Here is a 21,685-nt window from a genome sequence, read left to right as displayed (position 1 = left end):
TTTCCTAGTACAAAATTGGCCTATCGACCCTACATCTAGAGATGTGTACCACATGTGCCGGCACTGCCTTCTTGGACCTGCTATTTGGGCTGCTCATTCTATGCTATCCTCATCAGCTGATATGTGCGTTCAATAATTTTTCACAGCAGTCATGTACAGTTTTGCGTATAGTGTAAAATTTCCTTCTATAAAATTCTTATTGTATTACGATGATCAATCATAGTCCTTATCAGTCGACTTTCGATTAATAAACACATCAGACACGTATCTGCACACGATATATAATATACGAAGCGATCGGGAGGACGCGAAGTGCTCCGCAAATAGTCCCGCGTAATTGGAATCCATTCGGCTGTTCGTTGTGGCGCGCACGATATGATATTCCGTGATGCCTCCATCTGTGTGTGTATACATCAAATCAATGCAGCAGCGACAGTCTGTCTCGCGTCTTCAATATACACGAATGTCCGGGTTGAAAGGAGCTAAATACTCGATATTTTGCAATATAAATCCGATGCTCATGCAGAAAAACGAATCTGACCTACAATACACAGGACTCGTCGACACGCCTCGAAGTTCATTTACCACTTTCACGTCGCGCGGCAGCACGACGATCGCGTGTCAAAACAACGTAGGCGCTGATCCTGACAGGATGAGCAACGACTTATATTATACTCTTTTCGCTGGTATATATCGTCGTCGCGCTTTCCTATTTGTCAGCTACTTTGGCGACAGCGGAGAGAGCTGCTGACCCGCCGCAGCGCAGCGCGCGTCTGTATAGCACAGTCGACGGACCCTTTAATATCCTCTCCTTTCTCAGCGATTCCCCGCGAAATTAATAGCCGGCTAAGTGGCGGTTAATATATTGCCTCGTAAATATCTTGCCGCGCGCTAGATACCGTGCAGTAGTGTATAAGGGACGATCCGATGACGCGTCTTTCCGCTTTGTCCGTCGGATCCTCTGCGCGGAAATTCCGATTCCGGTAATTCTCCTTTGACCAATCGATTCCATATACTGTAAAACAATAACTTATTATTTTTTCGAAAAATCGCCCACCCCCGCTGCTGCTGCAGTTGTCCATAAATTAGCGGCAGAGAATCGTCGCGCGCGTTCTCCTCCTCCTGCGTGGCTCGAGAAAAAAAAAGCGAAAGCAAAGGAAGAAGACGAAAGGAGAGAAAAAAACGCGAGAGAAGCGAAAACAAGGCGAAGACGCAGTTAAACAATGCCAAAAGCATCCGCACTCTAATCCCACGCGAAAAATAAAGGAAAGTCGCGGCGACGGCGGCCGCCCCCTTAAGTATTGTTCCGCCGTCTTTCCGTGCTTTCTCCACAGTTCTCTATACGTGTGTATAGGTATAGATGTATAGAGGGAGAGCACCCCCTCGCGGCGTGAGAATAATTCCGAAAATTAGATCGCCGGCCATACATTAAACCCTTTCGCGGACTCTCAAGATCGCGCCCACACACGTGCTGTGCTGCTGCTGCTCTTTGGGATATTAAAGGGAGAGAGGCTGTGGAATCGTTTTTTTTTTTTTGCAAGTGGGGTGCTTGGACGGGACTGCTTTCATATTTTCATACAGGGTAGGAGGCGGAGTACCTATATTTCTTTCGCATTTGGAGCCGGTAATTTCTTTGAAACCACCGCGACATTAACAACCAACAACTACTCGATTATTTACTCCAAAAGCCAACGTGCGACACTCTCCATCAATCGGACATCAGGAATAGTCGGAATACTCGAACGAGCGAACGTTGGGAGAACCGATCCATCTGCGCACACAGAGCAGCACAGCGGAGCAAGACAATCTCGCGCATTTCCAATGCGCACGGGGGATGAGCCCTCTCTCTCTCTCTCTCTCTCTCTCTCTCTCCCAGAGCTTAAACACGGCCGCGGAGCTTGATCGTCTCCACCTTTTTATTGCGTGCCCCGTCGGCTCCTGCGGCAGCTCTCGCAAAATCGAGCAACAAGAGCCGAGAGAGAGAGAGAGAGAGAGATAGAGAGAGAGAGAGAAAGAGAGAGAGAGAGAGAGAGAGAGAGAGAGAGAGAGAGAGAGAGAGAGAGAGAGACAGAGGCGAAAAGTAAAGCTCTTCGTCTTCCCCGAGAGAAAGGGAGTAGCAGTGGCGGCGGCGGCGGCGAAAGAAAAAGGGGAGCAGCAGCGGCAGTGTGTACGAGGGAGGCGGTGCGGGTTTATTTATCGGCGGTTGCCCGTGAGTGGCGCTAGCGCGACGGCATTTTAATTGCGCGCACACGTATATATACCGCGCGCACTGGCGGCGCGTCCTCCTCTTCTCTCCTCCGCGTATATAGGTGCGCGAGAGTATCGAAGAGGAGGTGGTCGCCGGCGTGTCGCGACCACCGGTGGTTCTCTCTCTCTGCACTTGCTCTCTCTCTCTCTCTCTCTCTCTCTCTCTCTCTCTCTCTCTCACTCTCTCCCTCTCGAGTAGGTACCTACTAGCAGCAGCCGGGGATAAAAGAGTATAGCCCCCCATACCATTCGCTCTGGTTCTCTGCTCGCTTATACGATACATGGTGGACGACGACCTCCTCCACCTCTTTTCGTCCGCTGGGCTGCCTCTTTTGAAACGCGCGAGCTGTAGCTCTCCCGCGCATCAGCCATTCCTCCTGTCGTCGTCCTCCCCGTCGTGCCACCCTGTTGCTCTGATTGGGAGAGCTGGGAACGAGAATGCAAAAGGACGAAGAGGAGCTGATATTTCTCCGTTTTATATAAATTATATTTTTTTTTAATTTTCCTTTAACGGCATCGGTTTCGGCCGTTCGACACCAAGTCTCGCGAGTCGAACACACAGCGAAAAAGGATGAGCTCGAAAGAACAAGCGAAAAAAAGTTCGCCTCCTTCGCAGCAGCGCTCGTTGTATTTCACGCGCAGCCTCCACCCGCGCGGATTATCAGCGCCAGATCTACAAGGGACAACATCGACCACGAAAGAGAGTGCGAAATTATTTATTAGCCGCGACCTCCTTCGTTAGCCTCCACTGTCTTTGCCCAACGCTGCTGGTAGTTCAGCGGGAAATTTTCGTGTACGTCCTGAAGGGATCATTTCCCTCAAAACCCCATTATACGCGTACGCACGCGCGAGCGTGCAAAAATCCGTCGCGCATGTTTATCCACGCGCCTGCAATGCCATTATCCACGTCCGAGAGCCGGAAAAATCAGCGCCTCCTAATCCTCACGGGAACGTATTATACATATACACAGCTTGGCGGCGGGCAGCCGGAAAATATCTCCGCTTTGAAAAATATTTGTCGGGCGTGTCCGGCATTGTGTATAAACAGATCGTGACAGTGTTTTCGAACCGTGACGGGAGAAACGCTGCTACGAATTTCACGAGAGAGGAGAGCGAGAAAACTTTTTATTCTTATAGCTCTGTGTACGAGATGAGAAAGCATTCGCTAGAGAGCTAATCGATCATATCGACGTGGTATAGAGGCTGGTCTAATCGATTGCCGCGATGATAGAGCCGTGTGCCGTGATGTGTTTTTGCTCTGTGCTCTTGCATGAGAAACTTCGGTAATGAGTCGCCGAGAAGGATCGGCACAATGGGACTGTGATCGTGCACTTTGTTATAGACTTGGTTGAGAAAAATTCGGAAAAAAGTCGCGTATAATCTTATTAGTTAATTATACATATTTTTCCAAGTCAAATCCCGGCCTACATCCTCTCCCCCAGCTACATTACCATTAATATCCCTCTCCCTGCCGCGTAGCGTCCCATTAATTATCGCAAAAAGTCTTTTTCCGCGTTTGCACTCTCGAGGATCCCCAGCAGCGCAGCGGCAGAAGATCGTCAAGAAGTTGGCTAATTCAATGAAAATGCCAGTGCGGAAAGTATGGAGTCTCAACTCGGCTGCTGCCGCCGCTGCAGTTTGCCGTTGCAGATGTCGCGCGCTCGCAGCTCGCTCCGCTCGTACGAGTTTATACGGAGTAGTTCTCCTCGAGACTTCTCTCTCCGTTCCTCTTCTCAGTCGTCCTCATCTTGCCTCGATGCAATTAAGGGCCTGTGCTGCCCGTGAGGACAGTAGTTCGTGGCTGAATTATTCAGCAGATGTCGCGCTCGCGAGAGAGAAGGAGTGAGTTTTGCCAGATTTGTAACACCCGCGCCGCAAACTGCACACGTTGCGCGCGTCTTGGAGTATACAGCGAGGAAAAAGCTTGGGAGGATAGGCTTATTGTCGAGTTGCTGTAAGAAAGGGATGAGTGCGTGGGCGGAGCGGAAAGACTTGGGAAAGTGCAGATGCGACGACGACTATATGCGCATAAATTACGCCAACTTATACGTTCTCGCTTCCTTCGAAATTTCGTCTCCGGAATAGCTGGCAATGATACACGGAAAATAATTCAGCGAGTAAACAAGCGAGCTTTTTAATAACTCACTCTCGGGCTGCGGAAAGATGATAGATCGCCGAACTCGCAGCGCATCGCGGCATTATGCGCTTCTGGAAACTGCATCAAGAGAGAGAGAGAGGGGACAGCGGGCAAAGACTCGTAATGAAAAATGGCAGAGGAAAATTAAAGAAGAACCAGTAGCTCTCGCGCGCGAAAGAAAAAAGTATAGGACAACTGAGCCTTGCAAGCAGTGGGTGGGGACTCGGAGGTGTGATATCTGCGGCGTCGAGTAGCCGCGCCAGGAATCTTAACGAGTCTCTCTCGCTCCTTCCCTGAATTCGCTCGGCGAGTCCAAACTTATAACCACCGTATAGCCGAGAGATAGATAGAGAGAGAGAGAGAGAGAGAGAGAGAGAGAGAGAGAGAGAGAGAAGGTTTTACATTAATCGCTCGGGTATTATTCATTTGCGAATTAGAGCGCCGGCAGCGCGCTCTGGCACTTTTATGGAAAATCGACTCTCGATTAGCGTCATCGACTCCGCAGCCGCGTATTAAGGAGGCGGCTGGAGGGAGAGCGAGAGATTATGTTGAAATTTAATGAATTTTAATAAACTCGCGGCTCGTGCTACGGTGAGATTATTGCGTGCTTTATGCTGTTGGGATTTTTCGGCGTGTCTTTATTCGTTTTTGGATAATAGTCGCGGTGTTAAGCGAGTGAAATTAGTTTAAACGCTTTCAATTCGGCCGAAATAACGATTAGTTGATAAATGTATCGACCTAATCTAACATTCGTCAAATGCGTGATTTTTCAGAATATAAATATTAATCAAACGATTACTTAAAAGTTCTACATATTTCGACACGACTTCCTCGCACTACGCGCATACGAAATTTGCATACGTCGACGGATTTTGCGCAAGTATTTCCTCCGATCCCAAAATACCTCGACATTTTTCCAAAGCAATATACAGCTAGCTCGCGCATTAGAATGGAATTCCACTCGACTTCCAATTTATCCCCCTGATAAACCATAAACAAACCGCGCTGGCATACCATATCGTCAACGTCGCGAGCGTAAAATCCCAGGCCCAAAAAAACAAAAAAGAAAAAAAAGGCATCGAATCGGCCGGTCGGTCTTTTTTAACGAAATTTTTATCGGCGATTAAACGCAGCTCGGCCGGGCGAGAAAAATGCTCATTTGCAAGGTGTCCGCAGAAGCGAAGCGCACTTAAGTACGCCTCTAATGCGCATATATTTCACATTCGCGTCACTCACGGCTCTCGTTGCGAGATTCACGCCGAGGCACTTTCCAGGAGCTCTGCTCTCCTATATATATATATATATATATATATATATATATATATATATATATATATATATATATATATATATATATATATATATATATATATATATATATATATATATATATATATATATACGCGTCCGACAACTCGCCGCCACTTAACGCATGGCGCATTTGCATTTCGACGCGCTCGGGGCTACCGTTATACGCGCGCAAAGAGAGAGGAAGGCTGCGGGAAATTAAGAGCGAAAAAAACACGACGTGTATCGATCTAGCGGAGATCTCAGAGGCTATGAATTTGCCTAATCCGTATACTGGAAGTTTTGCGGTTTGTTTTTGTAATTTTATTTGCAAAAAACTCGCACGTGAATTAAGTATAGGTTTCGAGTGCGGAATACTCGGGAGCAGTTGGGTTTCGCCGCCGGAACACAGTGTACGGATTAATCCCTGGCGCCGCGGTACACTAGTCGGGGGATTAAATTTTTACACGTGTAATTCAGTATACCTTGAGCCTTTAATGGCTGTCTCGAGTTCACGAATTCGGGGAACAGCGGCCTTTCGGAATCTTAGCCAGTCAGCACACGACAAAGAGATCTTTCTCACTCGTCGGATAAAATATCACGTGAAAAATCATGAAAATGACTTAATCTAGCTTTCGCTAAAATTACAGAGCGAGAGCGGCAATTTAGCACTCGACACTCCGCTTCGATCCGATTTTCTTAAATGTCGGTTGCAACAAACAATTATGGCGCTCATTAACGCGCGCTACCGTAATTTACGACAAAACGCCGCTGGCTATATACCGACGGCGGGCAGTCGAGAAATCGCGATGTAACGGCTAACGGGCCACGACGATCAATCCGGCGTCGCTGATTGCAGTGCATTGTACGCGCGCGAGGGGAAAACAATTAACCCTAATAACAGTATTAAAGCGTCACGCCCGCTGGTGGTGTATACCGACGCTGCAGCCGCGATATGGAAGTTCGCGAGAGGAAAAGCCCCTATTGTTTACACGCTGGATGTGCCCGCCCAGGTCCATGATTTTTGGATTTTTTTCTATTACTATATGTATACTTCGTCGTTGTCTTCGATAGCAGCGAAAAATAAACTCAGTCCAGCGAATCGAGCCTCTAGCCGCTAATTAACGAAGAAGCTCATACAAGCTCAAATTTTATTGTCCGAGCGCTTTGTAAATCGCCAACCAGCATACATCCTCGCGCGCTCTATCTCTCGTTGCGCGGATCGAGCCTCTCGCGCGGCATATATTTCGTGCTAATTGTCAGTGGGTGTTATCGTCGATCTCATTATACGCATACTGCGTGCGTGTAGCCTCTTCTCTTCTCTGTTATTTTTTTCTCTCTCTCCCGCGAGATATCGCCTTGGTATACACCGGGACGGCCTCGGGGGTGGTCGGAGCCGTGTATACGTGTGTGTCTGTGGAGGGGAAATGCTGCAGCGCGAGGTGTGAAACGCGTTTGTCGCGACACACGAGCAAAGCGAGTTGCGAGGAGCTGTGTACGAATGAGAGATAAGAGCGGAGCGAGAGGAGCAAAAAGGAGGGAGGAGGGAATGAGTCGAGGCGAGAGAGAGAGAGAGAGAGAGAGAGAGAGAGAGAGAGAGAGAGAGAGAGAGAGAGAGTGTCTGTACTGTGTATATTGTTGATTATGGCTGCAGCTGGGAGATTGATTGAGTTTGTCGCGGTGATCTTGATTGTTGGTAATTGCGCGAAAAGCTCGACGGAAAAAATTGATCATTCAGCTCCATTTCTCCGTTGATGCGGTCGCGTGTACATATTCGCGCTCGCTTGACAAAACGTTCTCACACCTGAAGAAGTAGCAGCAGCTATATATACTCTCCCACCGGCTGTGTAACACTGCGAGAGAGAGAGAGAGAGAGAGAGAGAGAGAGAGAGAGAGAGAGAGAGGCGCGACACGAAGACAAAGATAAAAGAAGGCGGTTGTTCGACTCGGAACCTCGTTTAAGTTGCTGAATCTCAGCTGCGACTATACGCAGACACTTCCCTTTCTCTCGTGTGCGCTGTGTTCGATCTGCTATCGCGAATTTTAATGACGCTGCAAATGTGTCCCGCCGCTGGACCGGCGCTATATTATTATATCTCGGGCCGGATGCTGCTGGCTATTACCGCCGACGCCCACGCGAGAAGTGCGTGCGAAGCTCGTTCTCGTCGATCAACGTCGATAGCTGCTTGTGGCGTCGAGGAGGCTTCTGAAATGACGTGTATTATTTATCCAGGCGGTGAAGGTTTTATTGGTTGGGTGTATAGTTTGATGAGAGTTGTATGCTTAATGGATCAGGGGATATGGTGATTAGGTATGGAGAGCGACCTCGTTTAAGAGCTCGATAAACGTTAGACATACCTGCCGAACGGCGATCTTCAAAGGTGTGTTTTTTTCGGGAGAGATTGTGTAACGCACTTCGAGATAAGCAGAGTCTATAATTATTTTCAAAGAGATTTTCAAGAGTAGCTTATCGTTTAATTACCCGATTACAGTTTTTCACAATTTCAAACTCAAACTCAAAACTCACGTGTAGCGCGGTAGTCCCTCTCCAAAACACACACAAACTTAGCGACTTTTTTCTCAACGGATCCAGCTCTCGCTCGCCATTATCGTGTCGGGTTACCGTACAGCCGAAATACATATCTCCGCGAGGCATCGTCGCCGGATTAGTTCTCTCGCGTGACGGAAGTACGCCTCCCAGGTCGACGGCGCGCCGGTGTGTTTCTATCGGCCCGCGCGCGCGCCTCGGAGATCGAGGAGTGTCGCGTTGTAAGTAGAAAGATGAAGGATGAATCGCCGTTTCTTTATCTGTTCATCGATGCGTTCGGCTTCTCCTTCTCCTTCTTCTTCGTCTTCTCCCGATGACAGTAATCATTGTTTATGGCCCCTCTACTGGTCTTGAGAGTGAGAGAACTCTGCTGATGGCGTTCGTTAAAGTTTTTATTTTATTGCTAGAGGAATTTTTCGAGGATGAATTCCCGATGAGAATTATAAACACGGGACGCGGAGAAGATCGTATCGCGGCTCATCGGCACGGTCGTCAGTTCACACTTTATTGGCTATAATGAAAATTGATGATATTGTATTATATGAATTCCGTTTGCTATTATTATACAGAACAGAAAAAAAACTTTGCATACGCAACAAACAAAAACAGCAACGATTCTCCCCCATCTCTCTCGAGTAAAGATTCATCTCTCTGCTTACACGCAGGGCAGAGGAAGGCGCGTCTCGCGGAAGTGCAGTCCGCGCGATTCCATCTTAGCGATAATAGCGCAGCGCGTGAAGGATCGAGACTCGCGCGAGCGAGCGACTAACAACCAGCCCAGCCGCAGAGTGTACACGCGGAAAGAGAAAGAGAGAGAGAGAGAGAGAGAGAGAGAGAGAGAGAGAGAGAGAGAGAGAGAGAGAGAAAAGTCGCAGCGACGATTCTCGTTCCTCTCGCGTTGATTAACAGGCGATGAGACGCCGAGTAAGAGAGGCTCGTTTATCAACGGCCCACGCGCTATTCGGCCGATCGCTGCGGCTGGCTCGCTCCGATATATCACGAGAGGAGTTTTGTGCGCGTGCGTGCGGGCTTTTGCGAATGGAGAATAAGGATTTTGGTGTGGATTATAAGGAAAGCGTTCGAATTACGCGCGCTGCGATTTCGAGCCAGTAGAAAAAAAAGAAGAAATTGAACCGGCGCGCGGGCCATTAACAAGAATACTCGAGAGAGCCAGTGCGCAGTGGCAATCGTTCTCGCTCTCGTAAAGCAAAATAAAGAGCGCACGAAACACGCATAGAAGTATAAAAAGCTTAATGCAGTTCCTCGTTTTACTACAGATTGTCTCAAGTAAAGTGCGGATGTAGCGCGGAATCTCGCGGCGATTGCGTCGCTCTTCCCTCGCTCGCTCTCTCTCTCTCTCTCTCTCTCTTTCTCTCTCTCTCTCTCTCTCTCTCTCTCTCTCTCTCTCTCTCTCGCTCTCTCTCTCTCGCGTTTAATCAAGGCCGAATGTTTTACGCCGCATCATTAAAGTCGAAACGGCCCGTGTTATACACTCGGATGCATAAACCCGAACGGCAATATCGGGCTTTATGCGCCGGTTTTATTTAAATAAAGCGCGCCCGCACGACGCGACCCTATACTGTATACAGCGAGAGACTCCCTCTTGTGCACGCGCGAGCGGTAGCTTCTTAACGGCTTCGACGCTGGAAACGGTGGCTGTGCGCGAAAGTGTGTTTCGAGGCGACAAGCTTGTTTTTGAGAGATTTATCTTGTTGCGACGTTTGGAATATAGTATTTATTTTAATTCAAAATTTTTAATAATTAAAAACTGATACTTTGAAAAAATTAAGGCTCATCGAACTCGCGTTATCGTCATCGAACACTTATTTTTATAGCCCGACGACGAGTCTCGATCGCTCATCGCGCGATACATCAGCCCGACTAACATCCATATAAAGACCTCAGTGATATCTCCGCTGGAAGCCCGTAACATCATCTCCATTCATCGACACGAGAGACATAGAGAGGGAGATGAATCGACTCTCTCTCGGGCATAGCAACGCACTCACACACGTGGACTTCCACGTAGAGATTTCATTCGTGTATATATAGGAGAGAAAGAGAGAGAGAGAGAGAGAGAGAGAGAGAGAGAGAGAGAGAGAGAGAGAGAAATATCGGATGGCGCGAAGTCACGCTGTGGGCACACACCGCGCAAATTCCTTCCGGGAACTACGGGGGCACGCGAAGTCAGAACCGGCGAATTCTTCGGAGTCGATCGCTGCTCGTTATCGCCGACAACATCCGGTTGACGGTTGCCGATGCGTTATAGTTGCTATCTCCCAGTATTAATAATAGGCGGCTGAGCTGTTTCGATGACTGCATGACATATGAATGCTCACATTTATTCCGTACGAGTATTATTAATTAAGAATCTGATTACTTGTTCGATAAAATTTACAGAGTCAACGGCCCGATAAATCTCTCGCGGCTCGAAAAAACAAAGTCGGCAGAAGAATTTCGCGAGAACCACGTGGAAAAAATTCCTTATCCCCATTGTCTTTCTACAGCTGCTGCTGCTGTAGCTGCAGAAAATAAGAAGGGCGGAAGCGCGACCTCGCTTTTAATGGTCGCGTCGACGATGCGAGAGCGCGTTTGACGGACAAACCGCGACAAGAATGGACGAATGAACGCTTCGAGGGAATCGCGCGTAGGCCGCTGCTGCACCGGGGAAGAAGCGATACTCTTGTCCTTAACGAGCTGCGCTGCGTGCGTGCGACGCTTCTGGCCGACAAATCCTTCGGTTGCGTGGCTCGATCGTTAAAGGTTGTTTATTATTTGATGATGAGCCGCGATTTCTGTACAGGGGAATGAGATAGATTCTATTGATATGCGCGTGATTTTTTCAAATTATAAGGTGAGGTGCTTTTGGAAAATTCGAAACGCTGACAATAAAGAGGCGTTTCACAGGCTGGAAAAAGAGCGATATTCACAGAAAAGCAGAGCTGCGCCAGTAGTTCCCTCTCGATGCGCCACTGAATGGAGTGAAATATCTTCGCGAACCACGCGTTGTTATCCGCGTAAATACTCAGCGCGGCAGCGCACAAAAAGCCAACAATTGTTCCACCGGTGGCGGCGGAGAGGACGGCGAAAAAAGGGAAGACGAAGATCCTATCCTTAGAAAGCTTCCCTCTGCATATACGCGACTTGTCGGCTCGGCCGTCACGAGATCCTCTATACCGTATACTGCTCATTGTTCTTAACGACCTCTTCGTCGTAGTCGTCGTCGGCAGCGTATATATAGCATACAGTTGCGCTCTCCTTCTCGTTACACTTGAAAGACGACGAAATACCGTCGAAGATCGCATTTGCCTCGTCATTATTTATAATTTTCCGCTCGAACGTCTAAGGTCGCGGGACACGAGAGCTGGAAAGCTTCCGGGGATGGGGTGACTATGCAGAGCTCTTGACTAGTTGTAGAATGGGGTGTCAACCCTTTTCTTCGCGACGTTTTGTGGAGCATCTTTGCGATTGTCAGGCGACGACCCTATTTTTTTATTGATGCGCAGCTGATCGGCGTAAAACTTTGAATCGAAATGGCTCGGAATTCCGCTATGTAACGAAATACACCCCTCGTTATCGGTATCATTCAAGTGCATATACTTTACAAAAAAATATAAAATTATTTCAGAATCTGCCAAACGAGAGCGACTTGACGCACGTATGAATAGCTCGCGGCTCGGGAGCTTGCGCGAGAGGTGTATAAAAAAATAAAAATAAACGGAAGAAGAAGAAGTCGAGCGGTGAAGGAGTTCTCCTCTCGCTGTACACAATATACGTGTATATATAAGGGAGAAGGCGCCGAGGGCTGCGCTTGTTCGCGCGCTCCGCATTCAAAGAGTCGTTGGAGGATTTTCTCGCCTCTCGATAATGTCGCCGGAGACTATACACACAATAATCCGCCACCGTTCGCGCGCGTGCTTTTTCTCGCAAGCTCGAGCGTCGTTTGCCGCTATTTCTCTGGGCTTCCTTTTTTCCACCGGAGAAAAAAATGCTCGCGCGAAGAGAAACTACGCAGTTTGCGCGACGATTTGCGCGATACAGTTTTCTTTTTTTTCTCTTAGTATGTGAGGTAGTTTTTATCGGGATATTTATTTTCGTTGCGAAGATTCGCGTTGTCGGAGATATTAGTATCTCCGTTTGAGGCGACTTGCTTCGTGGAAATATTATTTATTTTTGGATCGCGAAAGATGACGAATGGCCGTGTTTATTTCAAAATTCGAGAGAACGATAACAACGCGATTCTGCGACTTTACCATAATACAGCTTAAAATTCTCGAAATATCACTCCTGCACACATTACACACCGATCAACAGCGAAACAAAAGTCGAATGACAAAACATCGGTCGGACAAGCTCGACTCCCACGCACGCAATCCTCATCCTCCCCAAAAGGTGTACACCAGCAACACGGCTGCAAAGCAGCCTCGCTCATTGTGATCCGTGATCCTCTCTCCTCCTCACAGTTCCTCTAGCTCTCCTTCATAGGAAGGAAAACGCTTAGCGGCAGCATCCTCGCAGCGCAACATAAACTCTCCTCTCTCTCTCTCGCAACCTTCCTCTCTCATTTTCATTCTTCGCGGTGGAGGCAACTTGTCGCTCGGCGGCGAAGGTATTCGAGAGGCTTGTAGCCTCTCTCCCGGAGTCCGCTCATCAAAGGCGCCGCGGTGTAGGGTTACCGTGCGCGCACCCGCGATTATTCCCTCCTAATAGCCTGTATTGGGCGTGTTGCGAGAGAGAGAGAGAGAGAGAGAGAGAGAGAGAGAGAGAGAGAGAGAGTCGACGTTTCAACGAGCGGCTACTTTACTTTGCTTCGGCTCGCCGCGCGAGAGAGCTTGCCTATTAGCATTATGTTGCTTTCGCCGCGAGGACTGGTTTTTTCTTGCAGATTCCTCGAGATTCGTGCGTAATCCGTCTGCATTTATCTCCGTAATTGGAAGATGAGTAAGTTGGGGAGGCTGAGTGAGAAAAAATGTCGCGGCTTCTTCTATTTTCATCCCGACGAATGACTTCCTCTCATTTACGTCCTTTCAACCGATACGGATGATCGGTCGGGGACAGCTGGAAGCTGCCGCTCGTCAGCGTTCGATTCGTGTCTCGTGTAGATGGCTTCGCTCATTATGTTCGGGTTTTACGAGATTGCCGATCGTCTCCCTCTCTCACTCCCTCTATCTCATATACGAGCATACGGCGGACCGACAGCTGGAACAAGGACGCACACCTCTATGCCGATGGCTTGGAGAAGTCGAAGAAATAACGAGAGGAAATCGTGGCGAGATAAGCCGGACACGCCGAGTGGTTCTCTCTCTCTCTCTCTCTCTCTCTCTCTCTCTCTCTCTCTCTCTCTCTCTCTCTGTTTTTAAACTTCTGGGATTTTCCTCTCCGTCGCTGGCTTTTGTAATAAGAGACGATGTCGAGAGCGACGATATTCCGGGTTATATTTTTGATTTTTGGAGGATGGCTCCCGAGCGAGTGCATCGAGTTGAAATGCGTGTCGCTTCGCTTTTATACGTGTTATATACGGAGTGCGGGAGACGAGACGTTTAGGGACCGCGTAAATGTAGCGTCGCATATCAGGTATATTAAAACCATAAGGTGTGGGCTAGATTTACACGCTCGCCATTGTACCCTAGACACGTATGCTGGAGTGTCTTGTTTGGGATAAAAAGGTCGATCAATAAATCAAACAATCGAGCATAAATAATTTATCATAATTAAAAATATCAAAGGATCATCGCGTCGCCGCGAGCCAACTCTGGTCCCCAGGCGACTGGCTTCCGAAAGAGCCCAAAAGTAAAAAAAGAGGAGAGAGAGAGAACACGGTGGGGCAATAAAAAGAATCGCTGCAGATATAAAACTCCTTAATCGCTCGAAAATACCAACAGCGACACAATCCATTAATTCCACGCTCTCGGACTGTCCCTTATTATTCGCGCTAGCACCAATGCTCTCTTTGGTTTCTCGATTTGTGGGAATGAATCGCGAATCGGCTCGCCTTTATTGGCCGCGCGCGGCGCGCGAGAGCTTCGACGCTTCGATCGCAAGGGAAAAAAGACGAGGCAGAGAAAAAATACCCATACATATATACAGCTCACCTGCCGTCCTCCACTGGCTCTCTCTCTCTCTCTCTCTCTCTCTCTCTCTCTCTCTCTCTCTCCTTCTCGAGGGGCATGTAAACGGGAAACATTCATCGGGCATCGGCGGACGCCGAGCCGTCGTCGCTCCGCGCATCAGGATGGATAAATTAAATGAGCCGAGAGAGTAGCCGGTTAGCGAGCGAAGCGTGTGTGTGCATAGGTATATACGTATACGTATACGACAGAGCTGGGACGAGCGGGAGAGAATGTGCCGCCTACGGTGTTGTGTTAGAATGACGGATCCCCGCGCGGGCCCATTTAGCCGATAGATACCGATCTCGATCGCGGTCCTGCGCGCGGATGCCTATCTCTCGCCAAGAGAGAGAGAGAGAGAGAGAGAGAGAGAGAGAGACGGAGTGAGGGGCCTTCGATTGGATCGTATGAGCCGCGCTTCTTTGCTGCGCGCGCGAGCTGGCTTGTCTTTGTCTTTGTTTATCGCGAGGAAGAGGGAGAAATAGTGCTCGACGCGGTATGCGTGTGCGCGTGACATTCTTTTATTTGAACGTATACAACAGTACCCGAATTAAATTTAAACCTGTTTGGTTATCCATAAACAAAGTTATTTACCCAGTTCGCTTTCTTCAACGTATACCCTAATCTCACTGCGCTCGCGCGACAAACTCCCCCGAAATCCCTTCTAATTTTCAACAATTAACAACAGCCGAGCGTCTCACCTATTACCAACGCGAACCTCCCACTCATTCCCATAATCGCTGCTCCGCGCACTGTACGCACGATGCCAACATACCTCTGGCTTAATACACACACGCGCTAGCTCTCGCGAAAAGCTGGCGCGAAAGCTCTCCCCTCTCTCTTTAGCGCTGCGAGTACTTGTTCGCGTAGGTACTTACACGCTTTAACTCCTCCGGAGCCAAAAGCGATGGTAGCAACAGCAACAGCAGTCGAGGAGGTTAGCTCTGTTATATTGTCGCTTTTACGCGAGCAAGGTGAAATCGAGGAAAACAAGAGGAGCGACTCCGAGAGGGTTTGCTCATTTTACGCTGTCATTTAACGCGGCTGTGTGCGCTGTGTGTGTGTGTGTAGAAATGATGGGTATGGCTATTATTATCTCAACAATATTTGTATACGCTAAATACGAAAGTTAATTAACGAAACACATAAATCACGCACAATTCGCCATTAAAATTTACAATAATTCAGCACACGTGCTGCCATACGCGTATGCGTGAAACGCAGGAACTGGCAACGCATTACGCAGTAGAGTTGCTTACACCTGCGCTAAACGTCAGTTTCACATCGGGTAGTTAACCAATAAACACTGCGCCACCGCCGTTTCCTTCAGCACTTGCAGATCCAGGCACGTGCAGCCCTGATAATAAGTCTCTTGTATTTTGCTCTCTACACCTACGTCTAATACTCAAGCACGTGTTGCGCGATATCATACCGAGTGTGTATTATATGATATTTACCGAGCAACACTCCTGTATACTTACACGCGCGAGAGGCGCGCATAGGTGAGGAAAGCGTGGAGTATTAAGCCAGGCTTAGACCCTTTCTCTGCATTAGCATATGCGAGCGTTGTCTAATTAACGGGCTCAATTGCTAGAGCGCGAGCTAAGTTTAATAATCGCGACGACGCGTGACGTGGATGGTGACAATATGCACCTGTGCTTTCGGTGGGAAGACAATTTTTTTCTTAGACAAAAAGAGGACTGCATTATTTTGGTCGTAGCTTTTGTTTTTCTTTAAATTATCTAACGTAGGCGAATTAAATAAAAGCCTTGAACGGTGACTCGAGCGAAATCGTGACTTGAACAAAGTAATAAATAAAAGAAGTCGTTTCAACTACTTTTTTCTCGCTTCGAAGCTAGTCGAGCTTCCAGTTCATATTCAGTGTTCAAGAATAATCCATAGACATGCTCACAAAAGTGCTTCTCTTGGTGCTCTTAGGATGCACGGTCGCACTCGTAAGTATGCATTCTCATTGAAACATATAAGTCTTATAATACTTGAATAAACCTTCAACTAAAATTCGTGTACAGGGTGCAACGTACTACCCGTTCCCAGGTGATTGCAGTCTGTTTCAAGAATGCGACGAACATCTCGGCGGCTGCGTTATCAAAACATGTGGGCCTGGAACAGAGTTCAACCCAGCAGTTGGTGTCTGCGACTGGCCCTTGGCTGATCGCAGCAACTGTGGTAACCCCGATATTGACATCCGACGATCAGAAGATGAAGTAGTTTATCCTGATTATAATGATTACAACAAGAAATAGACCACTTTAAAAATGTACGTTGTAACATAACGTTTTTAATGTAATAATAAAATTTTATGCATCACTTGTATAGAACCTTGTAAAATCTGTACTTGCTCTGTATAATAAGAATAAGTTCACCTCTAAAATTATCTACAAAAAAGTTAAAATGCAGAAATTATTTTTCTTTAGAATTTCTTATTAAAATGAGAAATAAATAAACACATTATCATTTTATCAATATACTTTGTTGAGACATTTGGCGTCAAAGTTAAAAAAATACTCGTATACACTTAAGTGATATCAATATTTCCTTCAAACTTATGAAGCATCAACTGCACCTTGCATTCTAAGAATATACGGTTGAAATGTTGATTAAACTTCTGGTTATCGCCTTCTTTTGTTCAGCAGCAGTTTCTGCAAGTTTCTCACCTTTCTCTTTCTTAACTCCTCGATTAAGAAAATTATATTTATTTATGATTCAAGTATAATTAATAGGAAAAACTAGTGTTTCGAATATCTTAACATTTTCTGAAAAACTCTCAGAATAAACGATTTTTGCAGAATCAAGATCAAGTACGAATAATTTGGCAAGAAGCAGTCCCAGGTAACTGTTCAAAATATAGATACTGCTCGAGTAAATACAAGTGTACGACTCTACTGTGTTCTCCCGGAACCTTCTGGCAATCTTCGTCAAAATCATGTGAGGATCCTAAACCTGGTCAGAAGGTGACTGATTGCTGAAAAATTGAGTTATCAAAGATAAAGCATAATTTTTATATAAGATATTAAGGAATGCAAAAGTCATATACTATCCTTTTTTCCGTAGTAGCTTACATAGCAACAAGTGTATATCTCTAAATTTCACAAATAAAAAATGAAAATCTCTTTGCCCTTTTATACTATAAATTGCTAACGCTATACTCGAGCTATAGCAATCAAATATGCAGTAGGTATAACAGTATAAAATTTAATTTTTCACAAACGAACCAAATATCTCGAAAAACACGCTTCAACTAAATAAATCTCGTCGCGATCTCGCGCAATATTTGATCCCGCGGCATCGTTCCTCATCTCTCTCTCTCTCTCTCTCTCTCTCTCTCTCTCTCTCTCTCTCTCGCTCCGCACGCATTACCATATTTGAATGCTCGCCGATAAAAATTCATTTGAATGCGCGCAGAGCCTCATTGCTGTTCGCTCGGCGCGCTGAAAAATGCACTCTAAATATCGTGCGACGCATATCAATCGCGCGCTGCCGGTCCGGAATATCGCGGGGCTCTGCAAAAAAAAAACGACCGCGGGCAAAAGAAATGAATAAGGCTATATAAGTGGGAGAGGGAGAGAGAGAAAAGGACGATGAAGAAAACGCGTCGCTAATGAGAGCGACAATTCAGCTTGTCGGATGCAGCAGCCGCGCCTCTATGGAATGCAGCCAAAGCGAGCGAGCTTTTCACGGGCTTTTCATAAATTTATTTGACCGCCTCTCCCCACACCAGAGCTCTGCTCTGCGCGCCACTTCCGCTTTTATCGCCTTCCATGCACCCGCACCAGCCGATGATGGCACTCCCAGAAAGTGAGATCTTTCTCTTTTTTTTCAAGTTTCGTATTTAGCTCGGCCAACGTGGAAAATATACAGCGTTCGTTTTTTTCTTTTTAAAAACATTATTCTATCATCTGATGATGGTTTAACGTTGTCGCGCTATCGTAAAAAAGAAGTTTTATCCTCGTTCGAAATGTAGTGCGTGGGTGGTAATTTGTGCGATAATTTCCGTAATAATATACTTCTGACGATAAAAAGAATTGTTTACTTTATGACGTGGTATTATGATACTATATACTGTCACTACAAGTCAATTTGGGCACGTGATTTCCTTTACCTCCGAATTGAATGACGGGCTCGGCTGGGTGGTATAATTCCATGAAATATATTTTCCGGAATATAACAAGCGAAATTCAAGTAAAATTCAGACAGAAGATAGGTAAACTTTGTCGGCGGCAGCTTTATTTGCCTCAGGCAGTCCGACGAAAGCGAACGAATTCTGTATATACACCTTGTAAGATAACGTCTTTGGAATTGTGACCTTAAGAGATAATAAAATTATTTACAATGCTTAATACAAGCTCACGCTTTAAATAGAGTGTTAAATTATCGTAGCCTTTTAGTTCGTTTCCACTGCTCGAGAATAAAAAATTCATCGAAATGTTCGTTAAAATCGCGTTCCTCTCGCTCTTGAGCTGTCTGGCTGTATACGTAAGTATATCCTTATCGAAAATCACAGATTCAGTATCATATTCACATTTACACTTGATAGAGTATAAATAAACTGTTGTGCACAGGGTTCCATCTACGTGGTCCCGGGTGATTGTTCCAAGTTCGAAGAGTGCGACGATTTTCTCGGCGGCTGTGTTGTCAAATCATGCGGACCTGGAACAGAATTCGACCCGTCAATAGGCGTCTGCGGCTGGCCCTTGGCTGATCGTACCAATTGCGGTGCACCAGACATCGACCCCCGATAAACGTTACAAATAGTATTATAAAAAGTTATATCAGAATGTAAACCTAAGTTTTATCTGCTTTCCGAGGAAACAATTTTTAAATCTGCATCACATACGAATCTTTTAAACTGTTGACTTACAATAACGAAATCCAAATTAATGTATTACAAAGAAACTGTATGAGTAAATATAATATGACGACATTCATTATACAAACATCGCTCACATGTTGGATACTTTCATGCAAAATTCAATACTTTTCAAAATGCCCCACCCTACATCAACGAAATTTCTCTCGCAATCATCCTACATACAGCTACATCGTCGCGTTTTTCCTACAGCTCTCACACGACACGCGAAATCCTCGCGCGCATACACACACAGCGACACGAGTACACGCCGCGCTACATCGCAAGAAGGATGTTTAACGCGGCGCTGATGCCCAGCGGTCGCTCACATAATCCGACACGCAGTCATCCGCTCTGGTCAATCATCGATCACTCGTCATCGAGCCTCGAACGATTCGTGACGTTTATAACGCTAAGGCATACACGTATACCAGGCGAGATTGACTGCATGTACACGAGAAGGAGAGAGTGATCCTCGTCGTCGAGGGAATGCTGTAATGTAGGTTTTGCGACGAGACGATTTTTGCGATGAGAGATGGATGTCGTCGTGTGTATCGGAATTTTTCCACTCAGTTTGCAGGCCTGGGTGGGGTTATTGATGTGGTTAGGGACGATGTAGAATGTAGTCGGGATCGCGCGCTCGCGCGCGGATGTATTTATGTTTCAGACACGTTGATTAATTTCAGCCGGGGAATTAATTATACGATCCTTAGGATGTCTGGGGATGCTTGTTGAAATGGGATTCCCGATTGTTTCCGAAAATAGAATAGAATTCACTCGCGTTGTTTATAATCGGACGCTCGGGATGCTTTAATCGCCAAAGCCCGAATCATGCATGTTAACGACGGATAAAACATCCATTATTGAAAATCTCGAATTAGCTCTCCGCACATCAGATAGAATCTTTTACGGACTCGAAATACAAAGCTTTAAATTTTTAACGTACACGATCAAACCAGAGTACACAAACACGACACAGCGTCTCTCGCTGTATACGAATCGCCGAGGTGTCGCACAAACTTTCATATCCCAACGTATAACGCTTATATACACTCCCTTTCCCTCCGATTCATCTCCCTCTCTCTCTCTCTTCCTTCTTTTTTTCCCACAGCACGCGCGACACGATCTCCTCCACGGCAGCAGCAGCAGCTTCTTTTTGCGGCTCTCTCTCTCTCTCTCTCTCTCTCTCTCTCTCACTCTCTCTCTCTCTCTCTCTCTCTCTCTCGCCCTTTGAGCCTCGCGCACACTCACGGGGTCCCCGGCTCATCAATCACCGCTACTACGAGCTCGCGCGCGTTTATTTTAAGTCCGCAGGCTTTTTAATACACACATACGCGTCGTTACCGCTCCAAAGCTGGTACTGTACTGGGGGCCTGTATACACGATGCCGCTGCGCACACGGGATAACTCGACTGATATCGCGCGAATGTATACTGATGGCGGCGCGAGCGGCTGTCGATAAGCGACGAGATACTTTATAAATCGCGCGGATGCGGCTTGTAACAAGGATTTTCCAAGAGTGGACTGGTTTTGCATAATGCGCCCGCGGTGATGCTAGGCCGGGAATGCGGTTGTGTGTTTGTTCAAGAGAGAGAGAGAGAGAGAGAGAGAGAGAGAGAGAGAGAGAGAGAGAGAGAGAGGGAGAGAGAGAGAGAGAGAGAGAAAGTTGATGCTCTCAGGTGTCGTTGTTCAAACAGTGCTGTGGCATAAGTTTTAGAGAGAGGAGAGGAAACGCATTCGTTATTCTTATCAGGTGTTGAGGACTGATGGGTTTCCGTGTATTATTTGATCAGCTTTTGCCTCGAGGCTCTTGCGTGCGTGTGTGTACAGCGAATTTTAGAAACTCCGAGCTTCTTCGTTGCGATATCTCGCGTAAGTCAACTTCAAAGCAACCCAATCTCTTAATACCTCGGGCTTACTTCTCGAGAGTTGATTTTCGGGGAGAGGAGAGAAAAGACACTCGTCGCGTTCCAGAGGCGCCAGTACATTCTGTTGGCGTCGACTTCTGGAGCACAGCTATACGGAGAGACCCGGAGATTCGTCAACATAACGATCTCGTTGACGCGCAGCTTCCTCCCAACGGCGCTACAGATGCCTTGTTTCTTTCTCGCCTCGTATACTTTGCATTCTGGAGGATCGTTACGGTCGCGCGCGGTGTTCGGTTATATTTTAACGAATAGCGGCCTAATTATTTGTAATTTATTGCTATCCCGCGGTTTTGTCATTCGGAAGATCGATAATCTCTTGGTTCATCCCAATTTATCCTCGCCCTTGGAATAAACAAATGGCTCTCGATTCGAATGTTGTGAGAAACGGATTTATGATGTTTTGCCTGGCTTTGATGTCGAGCTCCCAGGTAAACACAGATCGTTGGGGACGTGTCCTCGTGCATTGACGCGCAGGTTAGAGGAGACTCTGTTTTTTCGCGGGTCATATCGACGCAGTGAAAGAGAAGCCGTGGGTAAACACTCGGTGTTTATCGGAGTCGGTGC

At 46.9% G+C, this 21,685-nt stretch overlaps 1 protein-coding gene and 1 long non-coding RNA gene across 3 annotated transcripts; one reads left to right on the top strand and one right to left on the bottom strand.

Moving 5' to 3' along the window:
• Positions 1 to 16,124: 16,124 nt before the first annotated feature.
• On the top strand, positions 16,125 to 17,457 carry hmm464144 (chitin binding protein-like venom protein). Of its 2 annotated transcripts, XM_031922294.1 has the most exons (3): positions 16,125 to 16,281; positions 16,357 to 16,604; positions 17,134 to 17,457. In XM_031922294.1, exons 1-2 carry the CDS (start codon positions 16,231 to 16,233, stop codon positions 16,588 to 16,590), a joined length of 285 nt encoding a protein of 94 aa, XP_031778154.1. In that variant the 5' UTR covers positions 16,125 to 16,230; the 3' UTR covers positions 16,591 to 16,604; positions 17,134 to 17,457. The 2 variants fall into 2 exon arrangements, with proteins under 2 accessions (XP_031778154.1, NP_001164343.1); NM_001170872.1 differs by lacking the exon at positions 17,134 to 17,457 and having other exon boundaries at positions 16,231 to 16,281; positions 16,357 to 16,590.
• A 1,088-nt stretch (positions 17,458 to 18,545) lies between these two features.
• Positions 18,546 to 20,846, bottom strand: LOC116416783. The gene is made up of 2 exons (XR_004227119.2): positions 20,524 to 20,846; positions 18,546 to 18,994 (listed from the first exon to the last, which is right to left on the bottom strand). It is a non-coding gene; the product is annotated as an uncharacterized LOC116416783 (long non-coding RNA).
• Positions 20,847 to 21,685: the final 839 nt, after the last annotated feature.

The sequence above is a fragment of the Nasonia vitripennis genome, chromosome 1 (genome assembly GCF_009193385.2).
Source record: "Nasonia vitripennis strain AsymCx chromosome 1, Nvit_psr_1.1, whole genome shotgun sequence".
In the NCBI taxonomy this organism is placed as follows: domain Eukaryota; kingdom Metazoa; phylum Arthropoda; class Insecta; order Hymenoptera; family Pteromalidae; genus Nasonia; species Nasonia vitripennis.
This window is presented reverse-complemented; position numbering and strand designations above follow the sequence as displayed.